Source organism: Ambystoma mexicanum, chromosome 6p (assembly GCF_040938575.1).
Source record: "Ambystoma mexicanum isolate Mex_15411 chromosome 6p, UKY_AmexF1_1, whole genome shotgun sequence".
In the NCBI taxonomy this organism is placed as follows: domain Eukaryota; kingdom Metazoa; phylum Chordata; class Amphibia; order Caudata; family Ambystomatidae; genus Ambystoma; species Ambystoma mexicanum.
Window position 1 is genome coordinate 312,281,515 of NC_090935.1, and position 22,851 is coordinate 312,304,365.

General features: G+C 49.7%; 1 protein-coding gene across 1 annotated transcript in view; it reads left to right on the plus strand.

Annotated features, from left to right (window-relative positions):
- Positions 1 to 841: 841 nt before the first annotated feature.
- The window catches only part of GRP (gastrin releasing peptide), a 36,350-nt gene continuing 14,340 nt past the window's right edge, over positions 842 to 22,851 (plus strand). The window contains exons 1-2 of the mRNA XM_069626540.1: positions 842 to 1,181; positions 14,644 to 14,894. Of these exons, the coding sequence (XP_069482641.1) occupies positions 1,010 to 1,181; positions 14,644 to 14,894 (423 nt within the window). The 5' untranslated portion in view covers positions 842 to 1,009. The remainder of the gene's footprint in view (positions 1,182 to 14,643; positions 14,895 to 22,851) is intronic.

The window sequence follows — 22,851 nt, forward strand, 5'->3', positions numbered from 1 at the left end:
AAATACTGAGTTTGGCTCGAATTAGGCTATAGGTAATCAAAAGACAGTTAACAGTTCCAAAACAGTAATGGCTTTTTGGCCAATATGGGCCAATTTGATAAGTAACTTCACCACGCAGATAGTAGTTTTGACCTTTGTTGCCGAATACATATTCTTTAAATTGAACCATTTTCATTACATTTTATCAACAAACTCCCCCTTGGGTACTATTCAAACAGTCTGGAATGAGTTGCCTTTTGCAACTGTGGGCCACGGCATCAATGGTGCTCGAGACAATGTCATGCCCCCGTGCGACCCTGCCCTTAAGCATCTGCGACCCTCACTCTGAAGTGCGCAAGTCCGCACTTTCAAATTTACAGGAACATTTTTACACCAAAACGGCAGTGCTTCTGGAGTTCCGCTGCCGCCCCTCAACTGACCAGAAACACAAATTGTCGCCCCCTCATTATAGCCCAACATCTGCCAAACAGCCTTATCTCGTCTTAAACTTTGCGAAAGCAGCCCTGCGCCGGTCCGGGCAAACAGTGGCGTACAGTCTAATGAACGTCTGTTGAAAGGTGGGTGATTAGGGGCTTATCGTGCATCCGACTTGTGATGTGCAAGGGTGTTCGGGAGGGGCGTGTGGGGGGGTCAAGGGGGCATCATCTCCACACTGGAGGGAGTGGGCCGCCCGTGCCTCCCTGCGTCGTCACCTCTGGTGTCGGGTCACATCTCGCAGGCCGGGTCTGACACACGCACCCTGCGTGCAGAGACGTCACGCGGAGGATGCAGTCTGCCATCAGCAGGACCCCCCACCTGGCTCCAGCCCTGTATAAAGGAGCCCCCGTCGAGTGGAGGGCTCAGAGCGAGCCACTGAGAGCGAGTCAGGCTGCAGCTGAGGAGAGCCCGCCCGCGCACCTCCCTGCTCCGCTCCGAGCCCCGGGAGAGAGAGGAAGAGCTCGCAGTCAGCCCGCTCCGCGCCCTCCCGTCTTCCGCGCCTCGCTCCGCGCAGCCCAGCCCAGCCGCGGCAATGGGAGGCGCGCTGCACTCCTGCGGATCCCGCGCGCTGCTCTCGGCGCTCCTCCTCGCGCTGCTACTCTGCCGTGTGCCCTGCGGCCTGGCGGCGCCCGCGCTGCAGCCCCAGAGCCAGGAGGCGGGGACCCTCTCCAAGATATACCCCCGGGGCAGCCACTGGGCCGTGGGTAAGTGACTGCGGCCGCGCCCACCCGTGCAGGGCACGCGCCCATCTCGCCCTCCATCACACAGGCGCACTTTACTCTCCTCGTTTATCATTTGAGCCCACATAATGCTGGCGAAATCGCTACTTTTACAAGCATTCTAATTTACTCTAGGCTGATTAGTTATGTCGTCATGTGACGGATTTTGCTATTTTGTTAAAGGGTTTAAAGCATAGACACACACACCTGCACCTTGAAAAACTAGAACATGTAAAGACAAAAATTGGGGTTACTTCCTCTTCGACCACGGCTCCCTGTTGTCACTGTAGACTGACTGCAGGCGCGGCCAGTGGTCGAAGTGAGCGGGAACGGGCTGTAGTGTTCTTGCGCGGGTGCGTCTCGCTTTCGTCTCTTGGGGTGCTGCTTTGTCCCTGAGCGAGTTCTCTAAACACACCCGTGCTCCCGCCCACCCGGTCTCGTTGTGTTTGTAATTTCTAAATGCATTTGCCATTGCCGTACCCGCCTCGCCAGGGCACTCCCAGCCATTACGCTCATCACTTTTTATTTTTTTGCGGATATGTAAAGTAGACAGGAAGTGATTAACTTTTCTTCTTTGGGTAACCAACCCCCCTCACCCCCAGCAGCACACCCGGAAGTAAGAGATGAACAGCTGTGTTCTTCTCTATCACACCTGGAGGCATTGCTAGTGGGTGGGTGTGGTGTGTGTGTGGAGGGGGGGGGGGGGGTGCTGGTTGAGTGCGAGACAGAATGTGTGTGAAGTCCATCTTTAAGTGCCCTAGTTACCAGCAATACTGGCCTTCCTTCTGGTAAATGCTTCCCGCGCTCTCTGCTGCACAGGTACTAACGGTACAACCCGGTAGGTACATTCAACGCCCTGTCCTTCTCGTACTCCTGCGTGTAAACACTTTCTGGGGCTAGTTCACAAAACCGGAGTTCAATGGTGCCATCCCATCTAAAAACACTTTATAAATCAGGGCCTCTGTTCCCCTCCCCTCCCACCCAACTGATGGGGTGCAGCCAGAGTGCACATCGGCTGGCACTCAGTGGACGCCCAGGCTTCCACACCCAACTGATGGGGTGCAGCCAGAGTGCACATCGGCTGGCCTCAGTGGGCGCCCCGGCTTCTACAGCCAACTGATGGGGTGCAGCCAGAGTGCACATCGGCTGGCACTCAGTGGGCGCCCCGGCTTCCACAGCCAACTGATGGGGTGCAGCCAGAGTGCACATCGGCTGGCACTCAGTGGGCGCCCCGGCTTCCACAGCCAACTGATGGGGTGCAGCCAGAGTGCACACCGGCTGGCACTCAGTGGGCGCCCCGGCTTCCACACCCAACTGATCGGGTGCAGCCAGAGTGCACATCGGCTGGCACTCAGTGGGCGCCTCGGCTTCCACAGCCAACATTGCATTTTCCTTGCGCTGCATGGGGTTATTTCCGAAAACACCAAAATGTAATATCATTATTCCTATTGTTATTGTTACAGCTGCTAACACTGTTTTATCATAATAATAACTTCGTTAGTAAATAAGAACACTTCTAATTATGATATTATTATTGTGCATTAATATATATATATATATTTATTATGTTCATACATTGAGTGCAGCAACGGCCTGTGGACGTCCGGACTATTACAGGCTCGCATCACAGCACCTCAGACTCAGCCTTTTATCCTTTCGAGCTCGCTAACCGTTATATTGGTAGCACATTTCATTATAGCGCCAGGCAAAGGAAAATCGCCGGGTGAACAGCACCGCGTACCCCAATTATTGACCATTCATGATATGCAGCTCAACCATATGCAGTAATCAGTATCTCTCTGATATTGAGCGATTAGAAAGAAACTTAAACACGCACCCCCTCCTCCCGCGTCATTTCATGGCCCTCGGTTGTCTTTGGTTAACTAAACCGTCACTAGGCGATGTAGACTTTTCAACGTAGGCAAAAGGCGGTGGACAAATACACGTATGGATTTTCATGTTTATTATGATAAAAGCCCGTTCAGTATCAGAATCGAAGGTAACAGGAGAAAACCGTGGGAAAGAGGCCAGTATTCCCGGGAAATCAATAAAGGCCCTTGCATTGTTTTCTCAGGCCCCCACTCCCAGCTGCGTGCAAGCTGAGCTGCAAGTTCACCAGCGGCGGGGGCGCTCTCCAAGGTGCTGAAACCACGCGCGCATACATCTCTGCTGCAGGCGACGGCAGAATGATCTACCTGCTCTCTCCGGATGAATTCCAGTATATTTCCATACTTCGGCGGAAAGCTACATATGTCACACACCACAGGACCCCTCCCCACTCCCCCACAGACCACCATTTACTGGAAGGTGTTTGGTGAAGAGGGGCTCATTGTATTGCCTGTTTTTTTTAGGAAGCATGATTGATGCCGTGTCTACCAGACATACTCCTGTGTATGGTGTCTTTGCAATAGCAGGGCTTTAAGTGGGCCAGGGCTAGGCGGGTTCAGAAATCTCATTCTGAGGCAGAGCCCTGCCAGTACCCACTAATCTCCCCTGGCAGACCGGGCCCCTACATGGCATGGCTTTTTTTCCCTCTAAAGCCTAAAGCTCTCGGTTATGTGCGAGTTCAGGCTTCTGAAACAAAAAATATCTTTAATCCACAATGGTGGTACTGCATCTGCGAAACATCCTTTCAAGCAAGTGATGCCCGTGAGTTGGCGCCACCACTATGGAATAATGGTGAGGCCGATGGAAGCAGAGACCTTTTTTTTCTGAAGCTCCCGCTCATTCGTGGGAGTTTCAGGCTTTAGGAAAAAATGCCTCGGCTTGCAGCAGCCTCACCTTTTCAGCCTTAATGGTGATGCTGCCCCATACCAGGCATGATGCCAGGCGCGGGGTAGCGGCACCATTAATGCTAAGAAGGTGAGGCGCTGTCCCCTGCCAGACAAGCCTTTAGCAAATAAGTGCAGAGATCTGCACCCTCTTCCCCAGAGAGGAGAGGGTGCTGATCTCTACAAGATGCTGCCTGATTGGGGGTGTCTGTAGCCTATTGAGCTGGGGCTCATCAAGGGGGCGTGACTTAAGGAGCCAGCAGGTGACCCCCACCGTTAGGCCATGGCCCGGGTCCTTTTCCAGTGCCACTTAAGGCACTGGGTGCATGTTTGTTTGAGGTAAGACCATTTGATGAAGGGGTGGGGGGTCTATAAAGGGAGATCTGGGTTGGAGACCGCAGAGGCGCTGATCCGGGGTGCGAACCTGTGTTGTTCTATGTCGTCTTGCTTCCAGGGCGAGCGCGTTGCCACTGAGCTATACTACCATGTGTTAACTCACAGCACTGGTTCACTTGTTGGTAATCTTTAAAGTTCATTAACGCATTCTGTTGTTAGTGTCCAAGCCTGAACCATATGTAGCGGACACAAAGAAATGCAAGACCCATGATGAGAAAATGTGTGCTAGCGATGAAAGAACTGAAAATAAGCACTGGCATAGCCAATATGTTTGTGGCTCTTCTGTGTCAAGCGTAGCTTCAACTTCCCCAATCATGCCAGCATATGCCCGGTAGTGTCACTGTGGGTAAGGTATAGCCAGCATGTCCAGGCGCTCTAGAGATATGCACAACCAACTGCAGATCACACAATACTGTTATCGGGATCTTACCCACACGTGTGCAGATGCTGCCATCATATGCCAAGTGCACCCACAAAGGACCCACTAATGTAACCATTTGCTAAGTCCCCGTATGTAAATTACAGGTGCTGCCATACTTTGCCAAATGCAGCCTCACATTTCCCAAAAGTGTCATCACATACCTGGGACTCGGCCATCTGTAAGGACCTTTCCTCTCAGGTGTAGATCCTGAACCTTTACTCACACATGAGGCCCAGAGGATACACAGAAGAGACTTCACTCTCCTGTTCCAGTGTGCATTGCTTGGCCACGCCCAGGCAGTAAAGGAAGGTCTTAAAGCTTGACCAGCCCGAGGGAAAGGTACACCCGCATCACTGGGAGATTAAGCTTAACCAGCCCTGAGGGAAAGGTACACCCACATCACTGGGAGATAAAGCTTGACCAGCCCTAAGGGAAAGGTATACCTGCATCACTGGGAGATCAATCTTGACCAGCCACGAGGGAAAGGTATACCCGCATCACTGGGAGATCGATATTGATCAGCCACGAGGGAAAGGTATACCTGCATCACTGGGAGATTAAGCTTGACCAGCCACGAGGGAAAGGTATACCTGCATCACTAGAAAATTAAGCTTGACCAGCCCTGAGGGAAAGGTATACCCGCATCACTGGGAAATTAAGCTTGACCAGCCCTGCTGGAAACGTATGCCCGCGTCACTGGGAGATTAAGCTTGACCAGCCATGAGGGAAAGGTATGCCCGCATCCCTGTGAGATTAAACCTGGCCAGCCCTGAGGGAAAGGTACACCTGCATCACTGGGAGATGAAGCTTGACCAGCCCTGAGGGAAACATATACCCTAATCACTGGGAGATTAAGCTTGACCAGCCATGAGGGAAAGGTATACCCGCTTCCCTGGGAGATTAAACCTGACCAGCCCTGAAGGAAAGGTACACCTGCATCACTGGGAGATGAAGCTTGACCAGCCCTGAGGGAAAGATACACCGCATCACTCGAAGATTAAGCTTGACCAGCCCTGAGGGAAAGGAACACCTGCATCACTGTGAGATTAAGTTTGACCAGCCCTGAGGGAAAGGTATACCCGCATCACTGGGAGATTAAATGTAACCAGCCCTGAGGGAAAGGTACACCCACATCAGTGGGAGATTAAGCTTGACCATCGCTGAAAGAAAGGTACATACGCATTACTGGGAGATTAAGTTTGACCAGCCATGAGGGAAAGGTATACCTGCATCCCTGGGAGATTAAGACTGACCAGCCCTGAGGGAAAGGTATACCCACATCACTGGGAGATTAAGACTGACCAGCCCTGAGGGAAAGGTATACCCACATCAATGGGAGATTAAGCTTGACCATCCCTGAGAGAAAGGTACATATGCATTACTGGGAGATTAAGCTTGACCAGTATGGGGGAAAGGTCTACCCGTATCACTGGGAGATTAAGCTTGACCAGCCCTGAGGGAAAGGTACACCTGCATCACTGGGAGATTAAGCCTGACCAGCCCTGAGGGAAAGGTATACCCACATCAGTGGGAGATTAAGCTTGACCATCCCTGAGAGAAAGGTACATACGCATTACTGGGAGATTAAGCGTGACCAACCATGAGGGAAAGGTGTACCCGCATCACTGTGAGATTAAGCTTGACCAGCCCTGAGGGAAAGTAACACCCGCATCACTGGGAGTTTAAGCTTGTCCAGCCCTTAGGGAAAAGTACACACACATCACTGGGAGATTAAGCGTGACCAGCCCTGAGGGTAAGGTACACCCGCATCACTGGGAGGTTAAGCTTGACCAGCCCTGAGGGAAAGGTATACCCACGTCAGTGGGAGATTAAACTTGACCATGCATGAGGGAAAGATATACCTGCATCACTGGGAGATTTCGCTTAAAATGGTGCCAGATTGTCACTGCATACAGACCGTATAACAGATAGTTTCCCTGCATAGATTGTGCTTAATCCTTTCATTTAGCTGGCCCCGCAAGGCCTTATTTTGCAACTTTTCTCTGCATCCTCCGGATCGTATAAATGGGCCATGCTTTACTACATGACCTAAAATATAGCAGTAGGCAGCAACAGAGCAGCACAGGGAAGCAGCATAGACACAATGCACTGAAGCTTGCATTAGTGAATCTGCCCTCCTGGACCACTCCCACATCTCATGAAGGTTGCATAAGTGAATCTGCATTCCTGGATCGCTCCTGCATCTCATGAAGGTTGCATTAGTGAATCAGCACTCTTGGACCGCTCCCGCATCTCATGAAGCTTGCATTAGAGAATCTGCCCTCCTGGACCGCCCCCGCATCTCATGAAGGTTGCATAAGTGAATCTGCATTCCTGGATCGCTCCCGCATCTCATGAAGCTTGCATTAGCGAATCTGCCCTCCTGGACCACTCCTGCATCTCATGAAGCTTGCATTAGTGAATCTGCACACGCTATGAGGGCATGGCTTTTGCTGGGCGGTTTTCACTTCCTTGTCCTTACTCTCCCACTGTGGTTTTTCCACATTCCTGTTTTCCACACAGCCAATCGGTGGCTCTGTCCTGCCCGGCAATTGCCTTGGCAGTCCCAGGTTGTAGCTTGGGGTTTTCAGGGGTTTCCTGAAAAACACTACATGCCAACTTTGAAGGGGTTCACGAGCAGATTTCAGGCCATCACCCAGCCATGACTGTCACTGTTTCCTGCCAAGGTACGATGAAGTACCACACTGCAAACGTGCTTCACAAGATTTCTTATTTTCCCTCTTTCATGATCATCTTTTCGTTTGATTCAGTGTCTACCATTGCACATTCCCTTGACCCCAATCCCATTGTCTCTTCATAATGTGCTAGTCCTCTGCCTCCCTTTCCTATTCCCGCCTCTTCTGAAGCCTTTGTGTTGTCCCTTTTCCCTGTCTCCGGCCTGGTTACCCAGAGCGGTGGACACAGCAGGTCAGCTCTGTAAGACCACTGCAGAGGCGATTGGCACAGTATAGAAGCTTTATAGCATGATGTGTAGGCAGTGGAACAGAGTTGGGTATGTTCTATAAGTCGCTGCCTGCATGCAGGGCCGACCTTAAGGGCAGCAGCGCCCTGGGCGAACTGACGCCCTCCATTCCCCCCTCCCGCCGCCCCCGCGCCCCCCTTGTTAACAGGGGGCGGGGCCAGGATGGGCAACTTTTTTTTTTTTTTTTAACCTCGTCGCTCTGGCAGGAGGTCAACTAGGTGCCGTTAGCACCCCATTGTCATCGAATGAGCCCGCCATCGCGGGTTCATTCAATGACAACGAGGCGCCTGCCACACCTTCTGCCACCACGCCAGCTCGGGGGAGCGCTTGAAAGACTCCCCGGAGCTGGCGTGGTGGGGCTAATGGCGCCTTTTCTTGTGAAAAGTGTCCACGGCGGAGGGGCGCATTTAAATGCAACCACCGCCGCCGTGGGCACCTTTTACAGTAAAAAGCCTTGTCCTACAACGCCAGCTCGGGGGAGCCCTTGAAAGACGCCACTGAGCTGGCGTGGCAGGGGCAAAAGGCGCCCTGGGGGGCGTGGCGCCCAGGGCGGTCGCCCGGCTCGCCCCCCAAGGCCTGCTCTGCCTGCATGTGGCATCTAATAGTGTGCGTGTGTGTCTCTGCGTGTGGCATCTAATAATGTGCGTGTGTGTCTCTGCGTGTGGCATCTAATAGTGTGCGTGTGTGTCTCTGCGTGTGGCATCTAATAGTGTGTGTGTGTGTCTGCATGCGGCATCTAATAGTGTGCGTGTGTGTCTGCGCACGTGGCATCTAATAATGTGCGTGTGTGTCTCTGCGTGTGGCATCTAATGGTGTGCGTGTGTGTCTCTGCGTGCGGCATCTAATAGTGTGCTTTTGTGTCTGCGCACGTGGCATCTAATAGTGTGCGTGTGTGTCTCTGCATGTACAGGTTTATGTTGACATTTCGAAACATGTCAGATTGTGGTGCAATCACTTGAAATCGCAGGGAAGGATTCAATACAAAGCATGCTCACAATGCTGATGCATATTCGAGGATGCGAGGAGAAATTGGCATGTAGTATTGAGCAGATATCATTTCAAGTATTGACAAAGACGTACGCCTGTTACACAGAGGAGCTGGAAACCACCCACCAGTTATCACGAGCCTATGAAAGCATTATGGGTACAGTGGGGAGGTGGCGCTGAAAAGGTGAAAGGGTTATTGGAGTGTTGTCCTTCAGTGAATATTTCCTTTCACATAGCTAGCCTGCCACCATCTGTACCTCTAAGGGAATTCTATCTATTCTATTCCCACAGTCTACACTCCCTATTCCTCACCCTGCATTCTACACTCTCTATTCCTCACGCTGCAGTCTACCCTCCCTATTGCTTTCCCCGCAGTCTACATTCCCTATTCCTCTCCCCATAGTCTACATTCCCTATCCCCCCGGCAGTCTACACTCCCTATTCCTCACCCCGCAGTCTTCACTCCCTATTCCTCTCCCTGCAGTCTACACTCCCTATTCCTCTCCCTGCAGTCTACATTCCCTATTCCTCTCCCTGCAGTCTACACTCCCTATTCCTCACCCTGCATTCTACACTCTCTATTCCTCACCCCGCAGTCTACACTCCCTATTGCTTTCCCCGCAGTCTACATTCCCTATTCCTCTCCCCATAGTCTACATTCCCTATCCCCCCGGCAGTCTACACTCCCTATTCCTCACCCTGCATTCTACACTCTCTATTCCTCACCCCGCAGTCTACACTCCCTATTGCTCTCCCTGCAGTCTACACTCCCTATTCCTCTCCCCATAGTCTACATTCCCTATCCCCCCGGCAGTCTACACTCCCTATTCCTCACCCCGCAGTCTTCACTCCCTATTCCTCTCCCTGCAGTCTACACTCCCTATTCCTCTCCCTGCAGTCTACATTCCCTATTCCTCTCCCTGCAGTCTACACTCCCTATTCCTCACCCTGCAGTCTACACTCCCTATTCCTCTCCCCGCAGTCTACACTCCCTATTCCTCTCCCTGCAGTCTACACTCCCTATTGCTTTCCCCGCAGTCTACATTCCCTATTCCTCTCCCCATAGTCTACATTCCCTATCCCCCCGGCAGTCTACACTCCCTATTCCTCACCCTGCATTCTACACTCTCTATTCCTCACCCCGCAGTCTACACTCCCTATTGCTTTCCCCGCAGTCTACATTCCCTATTCCTCTCCCCATAGTCTACATTCCCTATCCCCCCGGCAGTCTACACTCCCTATTCCTCACCCTGCATTCTACACTCTCTATTCCTCACGCTGCAGTCTACCCTCCCTATTGCTTTCCCCGCAGTCTACATTCCCTATTCCTCTCCCCATAGTCTACATTCCCTATCCCCCCGGCAGTCTACACTCCCTATTCCTCACCCCGCAGTCTTCACTCCCTATTCCTCTCCCTGCAGTCTACACTCCCTATTCCTCTCCCTGCAGTCTACATTCCCTATTCCTCTCCCTGCAGTCTACACTCCCTATTCCTCACCCTGCATTCTACACTCTCTATTCCTCACCCCGCAGTCTACACTCCCTATTGCTTTCCCCGCAGTCTACATTCCCTATTCCTCTCCCCATAGTCTACATTCCCTATCCCCCCGGCAGTCTACACTCCCTATTCCTCACCCTGCATTCTACACTCTCTATTCCTCACCCCGCAGTCTACACTCCCTATTGCTTTCCCCGCAGTCTACATTCCCTATTCCTCTCCCCATAGTCTACATTCCCTATCCCCCCGGCAGTCTACACTCCCTATTCCTCACCCCGCAGTCTTCACTCCCTATTCCTCTCCCTGCAGTCTACACTCCCTATTGTTCTCCCTGCAGTCTACACTCCCTATTGCTCTCCCCGCAGTCTACACTCCCTATTCCTCTCCCCGCAGTCTACACTCCCTATTCCTCTCCCCGCAGTCTACACTCCCTATTACTCTCCCTGCAGTCTACACTCCCTATTCCTCTCCCTGCAGTCTACACTCCCTATTCTTCTCCCTGCAGTCTACACTCCCTATTGCTCTCCTCGCAGTCTACACTCCCTATTCCTCTCCCCGCAGTCTACACTCCCTATTCCTCACCCTGCAGTCTACACTCCCTATTGCTCTCCCTGCAGTCTACACTCCCTATTCCTCTCCCTGCAGTCTACACTCCCTATTCCTCTCCCCGCAGTCTACACTCCCTATTCCTCACCCCACAGTCTACACTCCCTATTGCTCTCCCTGCAGTCTACACTCCCTATTCCTCTCCCTGCAGTCTCACTCCCTATTGCTCTCCCTGCAGTCTACACTCCCTATTCCTCTCCCCGCAGTATACACTCCCTATTCCTCACCCCGCAGTCTACACTCCCTATTGCTCTCTCTGCAGTCTACACTCCCTATTCCTCTCCCCGCAGTCTACACTCCCTATTCCTCTCCCCGCAGTCTACACTCCCTATTCCTCATCCCACAGTCTACACTCCCTATTACTCTCCCTGCAGTCTACACTCCCTATTCCTCTCCCCGCAGTCTACACTCCCTATTCCTCACCCCGCAGTCTACACTCCCTATTGCTCTCCCTGCAGTCTACACTCCCTATTCCTCTCCCTGCAGTCTACACTCCCTATTCCTCTCCCCGCAGTCTACACTCCCTATTCCTCACCCCGCAGTCTACACTCCCTATTGCTCTCCCTGCAGTCTACACTCCCTATTCCTCACCCCTCAGTCTACACTCCCTATTGCTCTCCCTGCAGTCTACACTCCCTATTCCTCTCCCCGCAGTCTACACTCCCTATTCCTCACCCCACAGTCTACACTCCCTATTGCTCTCCCCGCAGTCTACACTCCCTATTCCTCTCCACGCAGTCTACACTCCCTATTCCTCTCCCTGCAGTCTCCACTCCCTTTTCCCCTCCCCGCAGTCTACACTCCCTATTCCTCTCCCTGCAGTCTACACTCCCTATTCCTCTCCCCGCAGTCTACACTCCCTATTCCTCACCCCGCAGTCTACACTCCCTATTGCTCTCCCTGCAGTCTACACTCCCTATTCCTCTCCCTGCAGTCTACATTCCCTATTCCTCTCCCTGCAGTCTACACTCCCTATTGCTCTCCCTGCAGTCTACACTCCCTATTGCTCTCCCCGCCGTCTACACTCCCTATTCCTCACCCCGCAGTCTACACTCCCTATTGCTCTCCCTGCAGTCTAAACTCCCTATTGCTCTCCCTGCAGTCTACACTCTCTATTCCTCTCCCTGCAGTCTACATTCCCTATTCCTCTCCCTGCAGTCTACACTCCCTATTGCTCTCCCCGCAGTCTACACTCCCTATTGCTCTCCCCGCAGTCTACACTCCCTATTCCTCACCCCGCAGTCTACACTCCATATTCCTCACCCCGCAGTCTACACTCCCTATTGCTCTCCCTGCAGTCTACACTCCCTATTGCTCTCCCTGCAGTCTACACTCCCTATTCCTCTCCCTGCAGTCTACATTCCCTATTCCTCTCCCTGCAGTCTACACTCCCTATTGCTCTCCCTGCAGTCTACACTCCCTATTGCTCTCCCCGCCGTCTACACTCCCTATTCCTCACCCCGCAGTCTACACTCCCTATTGCTCTCCCTGCAGTCTAAACTCTCTATTGCTCTCCCTGCAGTCTACACTCCCTATTCCTCTCCCTGCAGTCTACATTCCCTATTCCTCTCCCTGCAGTCTACACTCCCTATTGCTCTCCCCGCAGTCTACACTCCCTATTGCTCTCCCCGCAGTCTACACTCCCTATTCCTCACCCCGCAGTCTACACTCCCTATTCCTCACCCCGCAGTCTACACTCCCTATTGCTCTCCCTGCAGTCTACACTCCCTATTGCTCTCCCCGCAGTCTACACTCCCTATTGCTCTCCCCGCAGTCTACACTCCCTATTCCTCACCCCGCAGTCTACACTCCCTATTGCTCTCTCTGCAGTCTACACTCCCTATTGCTCTCCCTGCAGTCTACACTCCATATTGCTCTCCCTGCAGTCTACACTCCCTATTGCTCTCCCCGCAGTCTACACTCCCTATTCCTCACCCCGCAGTCTACACTCCCTATTCCTCACCCCGCAGTCTACACTCCCTATTGCTCTCCCTGCAGTCTACACTCCCTATTGCTCTCCCTGCAGTCTACACTCCCTATTCCTCACCCCGCAGTCTACACTCCCTATTGCTCTCCCTGCAGTCTACACTCCCTATTGCTCTCCCTGCAGTCTACACTCCCTATTGCTCTCCCCGCCGTCTACACTCCCTATTGCTCTCCCTGCAGTCTACACTCCCTATTGCTCTCCCTGCAGTCTACACTCCCTATTTCTCACGGGGAAGGGAACAGTTGGCTGTGGATCTTGCGTCAGAATAATCAATGGCATTGTTTTATGCATACATCAGCGCTCTTGAGTTGGTGCACCAGGGCATATAAAACAATGCATGGGAAATTCCTGCGTGTGGGAGTATCTTAAGGTTAACGCTGTGAGGACGCTAGAAGTTACGGGGGCTTGGCAAAAGACCCCAAGACATTAGAAGGTATGTCGCCTCTGTGGGAGTTCCAACATTGAGTCGGCGAAACATCTCCTGACGGAGTGTCCATCCCTTCACAGGTTAAGGCAACAAGCGCATGGCATGGTTGGGAACTCTGATGCCGAAGATTTGTGGACCGTGGTAATGGTGATGCTTGCATCTTCTATCTGATAACTCTTTGGAAGCAGATGCTACCAATTTTATAAAAACGTGGGTTTTAGGTTTCTCTGTCTCATACCTGTCTGGGGGAAGTGTATTGACAATGTACATCACTATTAATGAATTGGAATGTCATGGTGCTGCTATTAAAAGTTGTTTTGTCAACTGTACAATACTAATAATACACATTTTTAAAAAACGAGATGCTGCCAAATAAAGGGTCCCAGTTCAGGCCCATGGAGGCAGGGGGTGTGGTCAGGCAGATATTTCCATCTACCGCAGATACTCCATACACGCCCATTTCTGCCTCTCTGCTGCTTGCTCCCCACTGCTTGCACTGCCCCTGACATTGGTGTAAAGTGCTACCCAAGCAGCTGACATAACATATGCCCCACAGTCTCAGGGCCTCATTCCGAGATTGGAGGTAGCCATGGCGCTATTTGCGCCATGGCTACCTCCAATACGGGTCCGGCACCGGTCTGGTTCAATGGGGGCTTACCGGTGCATTCCGACCCTGGAGGGACCGGTAAGTCCCCATTGAACCAACCATTCCCCATTCCCATTTGAGCCCCCATAGGGCTCAATGGGGAGGGCGCTAATAACGGGCTTGCGGTTAGCAGGCCCGTTATTAGCACCCTGGTCCCTTAGAGGGACCCGTAAAGGATGTGTGGTCAGACCACACGTCCTTTACGGTTCCTGCTAAGGGACCTGGGAATTGGGTGGTAAGGGATTACCGGCACCAGCCTCCTTACCGGTGCCCGGTATCCCTTAACGCCCAACTTGTAATGAGCCCCTCAGTCTGTGTTGCTGTCAGCAGCCCTAATTACTTCATTTCCCTTCAGTCACAAACCCCTGTTACATTTTCTGCGGTGCAAAATGTACTGAGTATTTCACAGATACATTCCACTGTACGTGAAACAGAACAAGTTGGGTTTGGGTGCGTGGCAGTGCCAGGTGACAAAACCCAGCAGCTGAAAAAGCCCCGAAAGGCCAAAAGTGCCATTAGTATGGGCTTTTAATTTTTTTATTTGGCTTTCATGTCACGTGAGTTTCCATATTGTCCAATTGTGCGCCACGACTTTGGGGTATTAGCAGTAACACTCTTTATTTCATGATCGCCACAGCACAAGTCTTTGTTGTGGTTCATCACTTTGCCTTGTCTCATGTTTATATTTTGTCATCCTGTTCACCGCTCATTTCCTTTCCTTCTAGGGCACTTGATGGGGAAGAAGAGTACCGGGGAGTTCCCTTACAGTTATGACGGAGGAGACAAGGGTCTGTTCTCAGATTTTCCCGAAAATCACAAGCAGCTGGAAAGGTGTCTCCAGCGGGAAGAGACCCTGAAGAATTTGCTGCGGTTACTGGATGGGAACGAGAACCGAAGCGGCCAGTTTGCGAGGGAAGACCTTCCTTCCAATATCAGGAAGTCTTGGGACACAGAGGACAACAGCAATCTTAAGGAGGTACTATTGTCTCTACATGGGGTTCTATGTCATCTGGTCGAATCTTTTTCATCGAAGTAGATTTCATCAAATGTTTTTTTTGTTACAGAAAGATTTGGCCGCCAAAATATGCGGGGGGAGACCACCCGCAGCCGTACTCCTTAAGTCCCCTACATTATTCTCCTTAACCCACCCCCCACATGTATTTGTGTCAAAGTCCGATGAAACAAATTAGACAAAATCTACTTCGATCAATTCTACTGCGGCAAAAACACCCTAAGTCTTTACATCACACATAGGTTTTTATAGTATATGCACTGCCTGTGCTGATATGTATGAATGATGTCCTGAGCTTCATCCACTAACTGTCTTCAGTATTAACCGGTCTAGTTAAAATCTTCCCAAAAGAATTGCTTATGATAGCAAACATGAAATCTTAGCTTTGGCCATTTGTAAGCTTATCAAGCATTATTTCGAATCCCATGGATATCAAACAGACAGCTACAAGGACGAATGTATCTGCTGCAGAGATCTCCCTGAGACTGTCCAGGAAGAAGTTTACAATAATGGCATGCCGGCTTACCCTTTCATCGAGGTCGATAAAATGAGGGTCATTGAGTTCATTAACAACAACAACTGGTATTTACAGGGCTGTGAAATCTCAAGACTGCTGCAGCTCGTGTTCTACAAAAGCAAAGTTGTATTTTAAGTATTGCACTAGAATATGAAACTATGTCCGCACTTAGAAACCTCTGGGTATTAAGCGAGTTATAAATAACCTATCTTATCATATCATATGTAGCCCAGCGATATTTGTGTGAAATTCACACACTTGAAGGCTAAGATTTAGAGCCATCTTACATGACAGATCTCACACCAGATATTTTAATCAATGGGGCTCCTGGTTACGGCCCTGTTCTACCCAGATCGGTACACATTCAAACAAACAAATGAACAGGGTCAAGGAACCGAAAAACACACACAGTCCTGTAATGAATGCACACGATTTTGGCAATGGTCATTACTAAAGAGACAATTTTAATTATCATCACAGCATGATCTTTAGATCCGGTGAAGGTTTCACCTCTGCCCTGTCCCATAGGCAGCCTGCGGTCATTTCTAATCTGGAGTGCTAAAACCGCTGCCGGATTTAAAGGTAGTAGTAAACACTTTATTCAGTTCACGCCATTTACACAGTAATAACATAAACATGCCAAACATATACAGAGTTTAAAATAGACTAAAATACATACAAATCTGAAAAATGATTTAATGCCAAGCTAGAATACATAAAACTTGCCTTGTTAGGTTAAATTCAAGTTGTCTTCCTAAGCGTTTAAAAGGGGCATTTACATATTCACAGCGATCGGAAATAAAACGAATATCAATACGCTAACATCATTACGCATAAAGTGACAGCACAGCCACTTCCTTCTTAAGTCCAGTAGTGTATTGCAGACTAACAGAAAATGAGGTCGCATGAGGTCAATCCTCGATAGCCCCACAGGACCAGTCCTTCTTTTTAAAAAGCCAGGACATTTTACAGGTAAGCTAAGGGGGCAACAGCTGCGCTACCCCTCAACTCCTGGTGCATGGAGTCCCAATGCCGCTCTTCTCCCTGGGCCCAGGTGCACCCCAGAAGTTCCCCAGCTGTGAATGCTCTACTTGCCGGACACCCTGGGGTTGCACTGGTGGGCAGGCTGCAAGGCTCACCTGTCCGTGCACGGCATTCATTAGGCAAGCAGCCTAGGTGGCCAGGAATCCAAATTAGATGGGCTGTCCACCTTGAGCGCACATGGAAGAGATGTATAGTAGATGCTTCGCTTCGAGCCGGCATGCACTCGGGCGGAAAATATTCCTTCTTTCCTCTTCTGCTTGATCAGAACTTTTCCACTTGTGCCCGAGGGCGGCAATCATCTTTCAAAAAATTATAATAGGTTATTTATAATGCGCTTGATACCCAGAGGTTTCTAAGCGCAGACTCGGGATCAGACCTGAGTTGCTCTGCGCTGTATCGCTTGTGAAGGCGAGCAGGTTGCCGCTGAGCTATCCTCCCACGACAAATCTTCACCTGATCAGGTTGTGTTTCACCACCAGCCACTTACATTTATGGTCTGTTCACAAAGATTTCTTTTTTCTTAAAATTCTGTGCATTCAAATGTTGTGCACACAAAAAAATAAGGAAACTAAATCCCACCTTTACCTTGTACCGGTGTCACCAGTCCTTTGGTGGGACAAAACCTGCACCACCTGCAGTTGCGCTGGTACAAGGGGGTCTTTTCACGTCTCCATTTCCCTTTCTTTGTACTGACACTATCCCAGTAGTTCTCGCAACTGAAGAGCAGAATGGAACCGGTCTGGCACCCCACTCTTAACACTTCAGGTTGAGGGCAACACATGGCCAGCTCAACCCTCTTTCCTCTTGCCCGCTATTTCATTTTCTGAATCAATTTGGAGAAAGTTGCGCCTGGGGGCTCCTGAAGCTTGGATCTTTCCACGGTTGCCATCTCATTCTGGATGTATTGCTCATCCCTTCTGTCTGCTCTTTGGAACTCGCGCGCTAGAGCTTTCTGGATGAATCGTGCATGTTTAGGGAGCTTGTGAATCACTTCAGAGCATGCTGTGCCTGGTGGCTCCTGAAGCTTGGATTTCGCCACGGTTGCCATCTTATTCTGAATGCTTTGCTCATCCATTCTGTCTACTCACGGGAACTCGCGCTCTAGAGTCTTCTGGATGAATCGTGCATGTTTAGGGAGCTTGTGAATCACTTCAGAGCATGCTGTGCCTGGTGGCTCCTGAAGCTTGGATTTCGCCACGGTTGCCATCTTATTCTGAATGCTTTGCTCATCCCTTCTGTCTACTCACGGGAACTCGCACTCTAGAGTCTTCTGGATGAATCGTGCATGTTTAGGGAGCTTGTGAATCACTTCAGAGCATGCTGTGCCTGGTGGCTCCTGAAGCTTGGATTTCGCCACGGTTGCCATCTTATTCTGAATGCTTTGCTCATCCATTCTGTCTACTCACGGGAACTCGCGCTCTAGAGTCTTCTGGATGAATCGTGCATGTTTAGGGAGCTTGTGAATCACTTCAGAGCATGCTGTGCCTGGTGGCTCCTGAAGCTTGGATTTCGCCACGGTTGCCATCTTATTCTGAATGCTTTGCTCATCCCTTCTGTCTACTCACGGGAACTCGCACTCTAGAGTCTTCTGGATGAATCGTGCATGTTTAGGGAGCTTGTGAATCACTTCAGAGCATGTTGTGCCTGGTGGCTCGTGAAGCTTGGATTTCGCCATGGTTGCCATCTTATTCTGAATGCTTTGCTCATCCCTTCTGTCTACTCACGGGAACTCGCGCTCTAGAGTCTTCTGGATGAATCGTGCATGTTGAGGGAGCTTGTGAAGCACTTCAGAGCATGCTGTGCCTGGTGGCTCCTGAAGCCTGGATTTCGCCACGGTTGCCATCTTATTCTGAATGCTTTGCTCATCCCTTCTGTCTACTCACGGCAACTTGCGCTCTAGAGTCTTCTGGATGAATCGTGCATGTTTAGGGAGCTTGTGAATCACTTCAGAGCATGCTGTGCCTGGTGGCTCCTGAAGCTTGGATTTCGCCACGGTTGCCATCTTATTCTGAATGCTTTGCTCATCCCTTCTGTCTACTCACGGGAACTCGCGCTCTAGAGTCTTCTGGATGAATCGTGCATGTTTAGGGAGCTTGTGAATCACTTCAGAGCATGCTGCGCCTGGTGGTTCCTGAAACTTGGATCTCGCCACGTTTGCCATCTTATTCTGGATTCTTTGCTCATCCCTTCTGTCTACTCACGGGAACTCGCGCTCTAGAGCTTTCTGGATGAATCGTGCATGTTTAGGGAACTTTTGAATCATTTCAGAGAGTGCTGCGCCTGGTGGCTCCTGAAGCTTGGATCTTGCCACGGTTGCCATCTTATTCTGGATTCTTTGCTCATCCCTTCTCTCTACTCACGAGAACTCGTTCTCTAGAGCTTTCAGAATGAATCGAGGATGTTTAAGGAGCTTGCTGCGCTCTTCTTCAGATAATGGCCATCTCATTAGGGGGCAGAACACTTCCCCGATTCCATAACCTCCGCGGAGGAAAGAAGGCTTGCACGGTATCATTCATTCAATATATTTGTTTAATTCGTTTTTTTGCTAGTTTTTTGTATGCATTTGAAGCTGCCTCAGTGCTGGAGTGATGGGAGAGGTTTACGATGAGGGCAAACGAACAAGGAGAGGCTATATCCATCAGCATCAGTGGCGCGATGCGTCAGAATAGTTCGGCACAGTGGCAAGGATTCGTGGCGCGTTAAGTTCGGACATCTATTGCATGGTGAGAAGGGGAAGCTTAGCTGTGATAGTGGTTTTAAGCATTCGACTGACGAGTTAAGGATTGGCTAGGATGGTAGACTGTGCCTGGGGAAGGTGAGGAAGTTAATGGGAGGAATTGACAGGGGCACTTTGCAAATCACTTATGAGGTGCCAATCTGACTTGACTGAATTGTGTACTATATTTAAAATTATTTATTTATTTATTTTGGATAGGTATACATGTTTCATAAGCAAATACGTGCGTTTCATCTTATTTTATACCTGAAAATAACGTAAATCATTGCGAGGTTCTTCAACTGAAGTAAATCCCAGTCGTATAAACTGATTCACCACGGAAGAAATATCTGAAATATCGAAATAGCCAATGCACCGCCTCAATAGTCTTTAAAGAGAAGACAGAATTGGATTAATATGATAATCGGACAGCAATCATCAACTCTCACCAGATTATACACCTGTGGCAAGAAAGATAAAGGGCTGGGAATGGAATGAGATTGGTATATCAATCGGACAGCAACCCTCAACTCTGACTAGAATTTACCAATCTCACAAGAAAGGCAAGGGGATAGGAACATAACGATTGCATTGGGTTGGTAGAACAATCGGACAGCAACCCTCAACTCTTGCCAGAATGTACCTCTCTGGCGAGAAAGGCAAGGGATAGGAACATAACGATTGCATTGGGTTGGTAGAACAATCGGACAGCAACCCTCAACTCTTGCCAGAATGTACCTCTCTGGCGAGAAAGGCAAGGGGATAGGAACATAACGATTGCATTGGGTTGGTAGATCAATTGGACAGCAACCCTCAACTCGCACCAGAATTTACCACTCTGGTGAGAAAGGCATGGGGCCAGAAACAGAATGAATCCATTGGGTTGGTAGATCAATTGGACAGCAACTCTCGACTCTCACCAAAATGTACCACTATGGCAAGGAAGGCAAGGGGTGAGTTACAGAATGATTGGATTAGGTCGGTATATCAATCGAATAGTGACCCGAAATAAACCCTCAACTCACTCCAGAATGTACCACTCTTGTGAGAAAGGCAAGGGGCTAGCAACGGAATGACTGCAATGGGTTGGTATACAAATTTTCATAGCAACCCTCAACTCTCACCAGAATGTAAAACTCTTGCGATGAAGGCAAGGGGCTAGCAACGGAATGACTGCAATGGGTTGGTATACAAATTTGACAGCAGCCCTCAACTATCACCAGAATGTACCACTCTTGCGATGAAGGCAAGGGGCTAGCAACTGAATGATTGGAATGGGTTGGTATATACATTTTACAATAATCCTCAACTCTCACCAGAATGTACCACTCTGTCAAGAAAGGCAAGGGGATAGGAACATAACGATTGCATTGGGTTGGTAGATCAATCGGACAGCAACCCTCAACTCTCGCCAGAATGTACCACTCTGGTGAGGAAGGCAAGCGGCTAGGAACAGAATGAGGAATAGAGAGAAAAGGGAGACAAAAGGAGCATAGATTGCCCTTCCCATTCGATCCTTGTAAATGTAAAGGTGTATGTCCCATATTTTGTTGAAGAAGGACTAATAGTTCTTCGATATCATGGTTCACCTCTCCATAGTGGGCAGTTTCCCATCTAGGTTGGCCGCTCTTCAACATGGAGAGGTTACTTTCACTTCCAGAGTCTTAAGAGAAGCTTTTCACCAGTGACTGAGACTTTCTTAATTCTTAACTGATAGGCTCAATCAGCAAGAATTGGGTAATTTGAAAGACATCGAAAATCAAGAAATTGAGCACACGTAAATAATCTTATCTCAGCAGATGAACACGAGAAAAGAAAATGACAACTGGCTCATGACCATCCGACCAAATGGCCATTGAAGAGGCATTCAGCTTCTTGAATGGAAAATGTAAACATGGGACCGATAATCTTCTGAGGCTGAGTTTGCCCCAGGATTCTGGTTAAACACCAGTTAATTGTAAAGTACATAGTTGCTCTTGGGAAACTTGTCCTGCTAACGTTTGCATTTTAGTTTTGAGAGTTTTGTTTTAAGCCAACAAATGACTCGGTTGGTTGTGCCCTACATGTCACAGTCTCAAAGCTCAGTAGACCACGTCTACTTCTCGAGGTCAATGAAATGAGAGCATTTAAGATGAACAATGCACGTGTGTATGTGTGCGTATTTCTTTGCTCAATTGGAGTAGTTGTTTGATTTTGGAGGACCTATGACTAATCCTGCACTGTGGGCTATTGTACTGTAGACCATCATGCTGAAATACTCTGTAAGGGGCACGGTTTTTTACTACGGCATGAAAGGTACCATTGCATCACTCAACATAGTCAACTCTTTTCACGTAACCATTTTGATTTTTTTCAACATGCTAAAACATCGTCTTTGAAGGAGATCGGATGAGACCTGAATTTCAGTGGCTTGCGGAAACACAAATCCGTTTTCCGGAGCCTGGTTCGGTGGTCTCCAAAAAATCTAATGATATGGAAACTAAAGCTGAACTCTCCTTGCTCCGTTGGCCACATTCACGTGTACTCGAGGCAATTGGCGAGCATTTAAGCAAATATTTCAACTGCCACCTAGACGCCGCCATCAAAGGAGCTCTAGCGGTGGTCCAGCCAGTCAGAAAGCTCAGCGAGTTGAGCACTCGCCCCACAGATTTATGAGCAACGTGTTGCTATTTATTCAAACCTCCACAGGGCCGACTCAGCCCTTCATCCCTCCATTGTTGATCAATTGAATATCAATGAACTGGGGGAGAATAATATCCATGAATGCAACGCTTGGATTCTGATGTGGTATTAGAGTGATAAGAGTGACAGATGCATAGAAATCACATCAAATGTGGTTGAGTGACATAAGAGGGGAGAGAAAAACAAGGATTGCTTTCTACAGCGTATACGTGGGGGAAGGGTGACGGCAGATGACTGTACACGCCCTTAGAATGCTCTTGTATGTGAACATGGCGATCTGCCAAAGTCTGCTCTGCCTTCAAGAGCATGAGGAACAGAGAACATGTCCGGCTGAGCACCCCAACATACCTTGCCAATGACATTTCCACCTCTGCAATCTTTTCAGCCTGACAGACCAATGCCTTGAGGTCCTAGAGACCTAGACTGTGATAAGAAACAGCTCTGCAATGAGTACTTTTCACACTCCAACTGTATAATATGGAACACACCACCACTAGAAATTGACTATCTCCAGCTTTCTCCATTTTCTAAACAATCCTAAGAAACTCCTCATCTAGAAATTCCTCATTAGCGAGAAACAGCACTGTCTTCTCCCAAGCCCCACCCCGGTCACTGGTAGAGGATTGGGGTGTCCTTGAATAGGACCACCTATAGAGCGGGCCCTCACATTAGATACTCCATGCTATTACCTTCCTCATACTTCTCCCCAGCAGGATCTCATCACCCTAACAAGCTGCCAACACTTATTTCTGCCACAGTTGTCCTCGTGCACAGGTTCTAGACTATATGCTGCATCCCGTACCACCCCTGCCACCACCTGGTACTTCAACAACTATACAACCTACTATCGGTCGCCCAGCTAGGCTTCACGCTACTAAGACAGGGAAAATTCGTGTCGACAGGCTCTGCTTGCTCACCCCACACACACCCTTTCTTGGCAGAATCGGCCTCGCATGCATCGT